Here is a 9,787-nt window from a genome sequence, read left to right on the forward strand (position 1 = left end):
AAAGAAAAGTTTTATGATCTTATAAATCACATTGACTTTTTTTGTGAAGATTTTTATGTAGATTAAACATTTTTTAATAAGAAAATAGAGTAAATTTAAGTATTGTTAAAACTTAAAACTTGAAGACTTATCTACCAAAAAAAAAAAAAATCTAGGAACCGAGTAATTAAGCTTAAAACTAACTTATTATTAAACTTGGGTTATAATGAAATTTTTATTAGAGAAGTGTTAGGTTCTTGTAAAAGATTTCACAAAAATAAAAGTCACAAATTGATGTGAATCCATTAAATTATATATATATATTTTTTTTGAAAAATTGTATCCACAAGGAAGTGTGTAGAGTACACTTGGTAAAATACTTACCTGACATAATTTTATTTGAAAGATAAATTTTAAAATTTAAATATCATAAAACATATCTTACCATTCTAGATATTGTGCTTTACAAACTGACTTGGCAATATAATAGACCGTACCAATAATTTTTAGATGTTATTAACGTAAAAGACTTCCACATCGATAGTATATGAATGACTTAAAAATTAGACTTGTAAATAGATTTTTTTTAAAAAATAAAAATTAGATCTAACATGTTATTAAAACCATTTCAAGTTTAATTTTAGAGTCATGCTATAGCTACTGACATCCTATTGAGGATGCTTAAAGAAATTTTGTTTTTTAAACATATTTTTTGACCCTTCAAACATTTAAGAAACATAAAAATAAACACTTACTTAGTTATTAAATAAAAAATTAAAAAATAAACAAAAATAAAAAACAAAAAACAAAAAACAAAAAATAAAAAACAAAAAGCAAATCGGTAGAAATTATCGGGCCATTATATCGGTGACAATAGCATTTTCCTTAATTTTATGGCATCTTTGGCTTGAACCACATATTTCTATATTTGCTTTTGTTTGGGCGGAGGTAAGTGGGTCCGCGTAATCCACTTCATCCCCAGCCCCAGGGAATTGAAAAACAAAAAAATTTACGAGAAACTTCTTCTTCCTTTCTCTCTGTATTTTCCATGTCTTCTTTCAACCCATGTTTGTGAGCTTGTGGCACGGTCATTAGTCCATAGATTACAGCAAGTAAGTTTTCCCCTAACGATTTTGGGTTTGTGATTCTTGCTATTTTTTTCTCCGAAATTCCGTAGTTAAAAATATAGCTCAAAGTTTGTATGTTTTCGTGCACTATTTCCGTATACATGATACTCCTATATTGCGTTTGGTTCTGTTTTTCGATCGCTGAGAAAACGCTGGAAGCTAAAACTAAACGAATTTGGAGTTTTGTTTTCTTTTAATAAAATTTAATTTCCCGTTCTGAAAAGTGGAAAGTTGAAGTCTTTTTGAATTCTTTTTTCTTTTTTTGACCCATTTTACCTCCGTTTTCTCAGCAAAGAAACACGGTTTTGAGGAATATTCTGTTCAAGAAACTTGTGTTTCCGTTAAAATGACAGAGACTTGATCTTTGTTTCATTAGTTTGCGAGTTAAATGGTGAAATGATTCTATTTTACAACCAATTCGTATTTCTAAGCCTGATAATGCCTAGAAATTGCGGGTTTATGCTGATTGGTTGACCCTTTTTCGTGTAGGTGGTATTTGCTTGATATAGCTTTGTGATCTTGGTGGAAGACCGGCGTATCTGTGATTCCTGTTAGCTTGATTGTTCAATTTGATGACTTCTTGAACTTCTCAACCATGAATTTATGGTTCCTTGGTGCTTTCCCATGGTTTAGGGGCCAACCTCGCAATGATTTGGTGATCACTCTGAATTCCACGAGTGGCCTTGTCCAACAATCTAAACAGAAAGATTGCTTTGGTATCAAGTTGTGGGGATGGTCCTTGCTTTCATTGCTTCCCTGGGCAATCAATGCTAGAGATAGAATTCAAACACCGGCCACTGTTAATAGAGGATTAAAGAGGCGAGCGCAACCTCCTGGGGCTGTTGAAAATGGTGGCAAGGTTGTGGCTTTGCGCTTTAGACCATATGTTTCAAAGGTTCCATGGCATACAGGTGTAAGAGCATTTCTTTCTCAATTATTTCCGCGATATGGGCATTATTGTGGACCTAATTGGTCCAGTGGAAAAGATCATGGATCTCCAATTTGGGACAAGCGGCCAATTGATTGGTTGGACTTCTGCTGCTACTGCCATGATATTGGTTATGACACACATGATCAGGCCAAGCTACTTCAGGCCGACTTGGCGTTTCTCGAGTGTTTGGAGAGACCAAATATGAGTACAAAAGGAGATCCTCAGATTGCAGTTCTTTATAAGACGATGTGCATTACAGGTATTCTGTATTCATTGCATCACAATCCTGTTCTTTAGTAAATCCTTTCCTTTGCATTATTGTTCAAAAAATACATGACTTTGCATTATGTTCTTTCTCTTTTTGGGTTTTGATCACTTTTTGCTATTATTCTAATAGTTGTCTCACCATAAATGGCAGGTCTCAAGAATATACTACTACCTTACAGAAGCCACCTTGTTAAGCTGCAGTCTGGGCAACCTTTGATTGATTTTGGATGGATAAGCAACGTAAAATGGAGAAGTTGGAGTTTTCAGAAGAGTTCAAGATAAATCGTGTGTTCTGAGACATAGTGAGCTATACAATTTCACAGTGCATTTGATATTGAATCTAAAGAGATGGTAAAAAAAAAAAAAAAGATAACTATTCTCACATTTACTTGGTTTGAAGTTTCTCTCTTTGAGAGCTCTGGAGCAACTTAAGATAATTGTGCATCTAAAGTTTGTAAATTTGAACCCCCTTTAGCCCTTAAGGCAGTATAATTGTAATATATGTACTCTATGTTGAAATGTACAGATATGAACTTTACTTGGTGCTTGTGCATTTTTTGTGTGCTTTGATATCTATTTACCATCCTGAATTGCTGCTGCAATAGACCTCTGGTGTGATGGCTCTTTGTATATAGGAAAATGAAAGCCTCACCGAGAGAGTCTACCGATTTTCCTTACCGAAATGTGTTTTTTTTTTTTTTTTTTTAGATTTGTGTTTGTTTATTTTTTTGGAATTGTTTATTCTATATTTTTGTATTTAAAAAAATACACAAAAAAATATTGTTAAAAAAAAAAAAACACTTTAAACACTGTGGGTATACTTCGGTGGCTTTTGTAAGTGGACGTAGCAGTGTCATTATATATAATAGAAAAACCCTTTCAATCGACTACCAATGGGCCTTTTTGGTCTAATGGGACTTTTCCCATGTGCCGTAGACATTCTGGTCTGGGATTTTGATTTTGATTTTGATTTTTTTATTAAATCTCGACTAATCTCAAAGATGTCCAGGCTCTTGATAAGAAATTTTCTATAAGTGCATATTAAAAAATTTAAGGAAAAGTTTTTTCAATCCGATAGTCTCTAAAAATTATTTGCATCGAAGATGATTTAAACTTTAGATCTGAAGGGAGCATACCAATAAGATTAAGGTCTTTACCACTTGAGCCAACTTTTTGAAAATTTTGATCGAATTATGTATCCTGAAATGAACTGATTAGAAAAGAAAAAATGAGAACTACAAGAAACTCCAACCAAGAAGCTTGCCATAAGTAAATTCAACAGGAAAATATTGTAGAAATTCATATTTTAGTTATTATTATTATTTTATTTATTTAAGTGATTGATACATGAAATCATTTAAAAAGTGTCGCATAGTGAGATTGAATATGATAAAATTATAAAGGAAAGTTAATTTATTTTTAAGAGCCGGAGACAATTTTTATAATTATAAAAAAAAAAATCACAATTTTTCCCCATGGCCAGTTTGAAAATTAATTCTAACTAGGGCCTTGCCTTCTTCATGGGTTAGGAAACTTTCATAGTTGCCTCTTACCAAAATTAAGAAAACTATTATCATTATATAAAAAAAATAATAATATTGACTTGTTTTTTAGTCGGGCAATAAATTAAAAAAATTATATTCATCATCTCATACATTATACACTACACCTTTTTTTTTCCTCTTATGGTATATGAATGATGAGTAAAAAAATTCAATTATTTTAAGAATAATAAAAAAAAAATGTAGTATGTGATGTGTGAAAATGGTGAGTAGCAAAGCTCATAAATTAAGGACCTTAAAAATGCTGTTGATTTCAAAGATTAGAACAACAGCCTCTTAACTAGAAAGTCTTAAGTTACGTTTAAGTAGTGAGGTAATCTCAAATATTCTATGAATAGTAATGAAAAGTAATAAAAAATAATGATAGAATATTAAATAATAGTAAATAGTAGTAAAATATTTTGAGAAGAGAACTGCTACAGATGTAAAGATATTACACAAAATAAACCCACATATTAATGTGACTTCATGAAATCTGTTAGATTTACTTTATAATAAAATTAATTTTATAATCTGACATATCATATCAAGTCATATCAGTTTGTAAGTTTACTTTTATGTAATCTATTTGTGATTAGAGTTCCCCTTCTAACCGGTCGAGCTATTTTTCTTTATTTAACAGCGTGTCACCTCAGAAATTACATCAAATTTACAATACACTCGTTCACATGGGAAAGAAAAGAGACTCATTCGTGATAGGAAATTAAATCGATCATGTGCTTCCAGTTTCACCGCTGCACGCTAAAAAAGCAGAGTTCCACCACCACCACTACACCGCCACCAGTCCGACGCCATCTTAGTTCCATCGCTGCATGATAAAACCCACAATAGTCCCTCCACATCAATCTCAAATTTGGAAGCCACTGCAAACACACACACACATGCATAGAGAGAAAGTGCACTACGTTTAGCCTCCGTTAACCCACCCCCAAAGCTCTACCGTGCGCCACCACCCCTTGCCACAAAAAAAAAAAAAAATCGATCCACCATGAGACAACCAAGCATTGCATGGCACTACAAGAAAAGTGCACCGCGAAGCCCCACGTCTAACCTTCGTAGCAAGTTTTGAACAATCATTAAAATAGCCCAGAAGCCGCCTAACAAACCTCTGTTTTTGCTCTGCAAACAGAGCACAATTTCTTCCTAACACCACCACCGATAGCATCCAGCACCACCGTAACACAAATCTCATTTTTTTATACACAAAAAAAAAAAAAAAAAAAAAAGTGGCGAATGGGTTAGTATTCTCAAAATTAGTCCGTCATCACCATGAAAATGGCCCAGATGCCGCCCAACAAACCTCTATTTTTAGGAGCAAAAATAGAGCACAATTTCTTCCTAACACCACTACCGATAGCACCTAGCACCACCGTTATACACAAATCTCAATTTTTTATACAAAAAAAAAAAAGGAGTGTTGATGACCCTACGAAAACCACCAATAGCACCCAGCCATTTTCTCGCCGCCGTCAACTCCACCACAGGTCACTCTCTCGGTCTCCGTCGCTGTTGAAGGCCAAGTGAACCAAAAAGAAAAGAAAAAACAAAGAACTCAGCTAGTTAATGGGGCGGTATTCTCAAATGGGACACTTCAAGACCCTTGGGTTTGGGATGGGTGCTTGCGGGTTGCGAGATCAGTCCGTCGCAGTTGGGGGGGACGATCTCTGTCCTTCGTGGCTCGGCAGGAAAGAGCTTGTCTCGGCTCGACAAGGTATTCTCTGGATTCGGTTAGGGTGGAAGACGAAAGAGGTACGAGACTTAGTTTTCTCTAGGTTTGTCTCCCTGGTCAGGGTGGAAGACAATGAGGGCACGAAAACTTTTTGTAGAGTTTGTGATCTTCTGTAGGATGGATGCATACGTAAATGAATGGCTACTATTGGGGGGTGGTTGTTTGGGGTTGGCCAGCTGGATCGGCTGGAAGGAGTTCTCCTGTGTTTAAAGTATTTTCCTTATGAAAATATTCTACTATCCAAAATATCCCTTTTAACCGTCCAAAACGAAATAATTTATTTGGACGGGTGTGATCGCAGCCCACGAATTACTAACAGTCGCCAATGGAGTAAGCGCCACGGTTTCAAGTTTTCAACACTGCATGTCTGAATCAATGGCGTGGACCCAAACATATTCTCAAAGACAAGTACACACGCACTTCCCTTGTATGGAGCGTGCAATATCCACATTATTTTCTTCTTCTCTTTTTTTTTTTCATATTTATCTTTAATTGGAAACCAATTTAATTTCGAATGTGACATAACATATGTATAAAATATAAAAAAGATATAAACAGAAACAAGACATAACATATAAATAAAAAAAAAATGCTCATAAGAAAAATATATCACAAAAATACAAAATGAAAAGAATGCCTTATTTTACCCTTTTGCGACCTAGTAATATTAATTCAAGCGCGCGCATATCAATTTCTTTCTTAGTCACCCGGCGGAGTTCACTTTTTTTCCTATACTTTCAAGTCCTTTAGAAAATAATTATCATATTATAAAAGAAAGAGAGCGCCTTCCCTTGGATAGAAATTGCTTATTAATTGTCGGCCTTTAGGATGTAGACTATCATAAATAATATTATTATTCACAACAGTGATTTTTTCAGATGAGGGATCAGATTTCTCGCATGGAAGGCGAATTACTCGAAAGTGAGGTTAGTCATTTTATAATCTCTATCTCACAAGTATAGTCTTTATGGTCTCCCACATGACTTAATAAACTTATCCTGATCTTTATAATGAGTTATCACACTCCTCCTATTAGGTATTTTTTGAGTATAAATGAGTGTTTCTATATGGTATCAGAGCAGACTAACCTATGACAGATGATAAGTTCCGACAATCTACCCGCGATAATGGTACTGGAAATACTAACCGACATGTGAGGGGGCATATTGAGAAATCTCACATGATTTAGGAGTAAACTCATCCTGATCTTTATAAGGAATTACCTCACTTCTCCTATTAGATCTTTTATAGACAGAAATTTATGTTTCTATAAAGAATGTAGTGATTTGCTTATGGCTACTATCATTTGATGTAGGATACTCATTTTTAGACTATTCACAAGAGCTTGCTAATCGATCAATTTGCAAAATCATTGGATTCAATCTAAATCAATCATAGAAAAGGAAAAGTTGGGGGTGAATGAGTACGAGGTTGGTTTGAATTTGGTAACATTAGGTTGAATATTCATACTGTTTCACTCCCAAAGAACATTTGTTGTGACTACTTAAATGTTATCTGTTTTGGACATATTGACTAATGACAGTCATATGTAGAGTGGAAGACTTGATCGTAGATGTCATTTTTCAATGATGGTCGTCAATGGTGGTTGAATAATATGCATGCAACAAATGATACTTGATGATGACTAAAAATGTAAGGCATCAAAGTTAAATAAATAACAGAAGCATTTGTATCATTCGACACTAAAATTTAAGTTCACAAAAGTTCGGAAGAGATAATCTACTATGAAAATGTACTATTACAAAGTCTAAGTTTTGAATCCTCTTCGGTGCAAACAACCTCTAGGGTCCATTGGATTAGAGAATTTTCTTTTTGAATTATCTAATATTCACTTGTGAAAAACTCATTGTCAGAGCCTGTATATCTCTAGAATTAGTCGGAATGCTATTTTTGGACACTCGGCACTAATAAAAAAAGCAACACTTTTAAGCTCTATTTTTCTCTCTTTTATTACAAGGTGAAGAAAAGAAGGCAGGGGAAGAAACTCTCTTGCATCTATACAATGTCTACGTAGCAAATTAGGTGGTTATGTCCTTGGGGGGGTATTTGTGTGTTGCTTCTTAGCTTTTGTCAATAAGGTGGGCAAGACTTTATTGATAATTTCTCTTGCCACAGGGTGAAATAGGTAATCTTTGCAAATGGCACCTATTGGAAACATATATTATTATTTCTTTTGTTTGGTTCGTATTGTGAAATCAAAATTTAATAACTCAAGCAGATGGATATTGATAGGATATTGAGATAAGATCAATTATTTGATATCGTTTCAAAGGATATTGATAGGATGATGATTAAGAAGATAAAAAATAACATTTTTATATTTTAATTAAGATTCCAAAACCTTGAACCAACGGGAGAATATTATTTGGCTATACCACTTGATAGAAGTCAAGGGGTTGTTTAATTAAGGACCTTGATACCACTTGATAGAAGTCAAGGGGTTGTTTAATTAAGGACCTTGGAAATGCTGTTGATTGTAAAGATTACAACAACCTCGTAACCAACCGTCCAAAATTAGGGGCGTTACCAATCCGATTCAATTCGATTTTTTTAATATATTATATAATATATATAATATAATATATATATATTATAGTATATTATAATATGTAATATATAATATAATATATATTATAATTGTATTATAGATTATAATGATAATATATAGTTATTTATATAAGATTTTAAAATTTAAAATTATATTAATTAATAATTTATCATATAATACAAAATTATGTTATATATAATTATATATTATATATAAAGATGATATATACTATAAAAATATTTTATATAATATAAAAAATTAATATATATCTCCTTTTAACTTAAAAGTGGCTTTAAACGTGAACAGTAATAAACAGTGTTGAACAGTGCTACAGTGATTAACATGTTTCCGTAATGGACAATGCTGAATAGTGCTACATGAACAGTATGAACAATGCTACGTGCATCTGTGTCCCTCTCTATATCCTCACAGCAAAATCACTACACAAATCGCCACAAAATCACAAAATCACCACAAAAATCACTACAAAAAGTACAAAATCACCACACAAATCACAAAATTACCACACAAATCACAAAATCATCACACAAATAAAAAAATACCACACAAATCACCATATAAATCACAAAATCACCACACAAATCACCACATAAATCACAAAATCACCACGCACGGGGAGAAACCCGTGCGTGTAGAGGAAGAGAGGGCTACAGGCTTCGGCTTATTGCGGGGGGAGAGAGAGAGAGGTCTGTCAGGACGAGATCGGCGTGGGGAAGGTCGCCGGTGATTAGGCTTGGTGGTGGCGCAGTAGCAGCGACCGGTGGCGCTGGGAGGAGCCAAGGAGAAGAGAGATCGAGAGGAAGAGGGGCATGCAACTGGAGGGAGGCAGGAGAGAGAGGGAGGAGGGAAAAATGAGGGAAAAAGTTAGAGTTTTAGATTTTAAATCTCAACATTTCATCTTCAATCTCCAGATTTGATCATACAGTGGAGGTTAAACTAACTTAAAATAGAGAATTAAAATATAAATTCAACTTTAATTTATAAAATACTAATCTTTTATCATTAAATAAATGATAGAGTTTTGTTAAATATTTTTAAGATAGTAAGATCATATAAATAATTAGAGTTTTTAATATAATTTAAATCTCACAATATTCTTAATTAACTAAAATCATTTAGATAAAATGATTTTCTACCATTATAATATTTTTAGAGTTTCCAAAATAGAAGAGACTTACTTTAATGATAAAAAAATGTGAGAGCAATATAGAAATAAAAGATTCTGTATTTTTTCAGTGCTCCCTGAATCATTGAGTATTGTGGTTGAATTCTACACAATTCATATATTTTGCTAAGAAAACTATTGTTAAAATATTCAAAATCTTTTAATTTTCATATTACTCATATTACTGTAACGTTTTATTATCATTATGATGTTTGTTAAAATTTATTTTCCTGCTCTTATGCATTAAATTATTAACTAATTAATTTTTTTAAAAAACATATTATTTTTACACATCATATTATTTTTTAGACACATTATTTTCAATTAGACAAATGGGCAAACGTGCTTTGCAAGTTATATAACTGCTGGTATATATATATATATATATATATATATATATATATATATATGAATCGATCCTGTTCGTGTTAAAAAAA

The 9,787-nt window shown here is 32.9% G+C and overlaps 1 protein-coding gene across 1 annotated transcript; it reads left to right on the forward strand.

Moving 5' to 3' along the window:
• Positions 1 to 877: 877 nt before the first annotated feature.
• Positions 878 to 2,842, forward strand: LOC121241587. Its single transcript, XM_041139416.1, has 3 exons — positions 878 to 1,091; positions 1,596 to 2,296; positions 2,456 to 2,842. Exons 2-3 carry the CDS (start codon positions 1,702 to 1,704, stop codon positions 2,584 to 2,586), a joined length of 726 nt encoding a protein of 241 aa, XP_040995350.1. The 5' UTR covers positions 878 to 1,091; positions 1,596 to 1,701; the 3' UTR covers positions 2,587 to 2,842.
• The last annotated feature ends 6,945 nt before the right edge of the window (positions 2,843 to 9,787 follow it).

The sequence above is a fragment of the Juglans microcarpa x Juglans regia genome, chromosome 7S, assembly GCF_004785595.1.
Source record: "Juglans microcarpa x Juglans regia isolate MS1-56 chromosome 7S, Jm3101_v1.0, whole genome shotgun sequence".
NCBI lineage: Eukaryota > Viridiplantae > Streptophyta > Magnoliopsida > Fagales > Juglandaceae > Juglans > Juglans microcarpa x Juglans regia.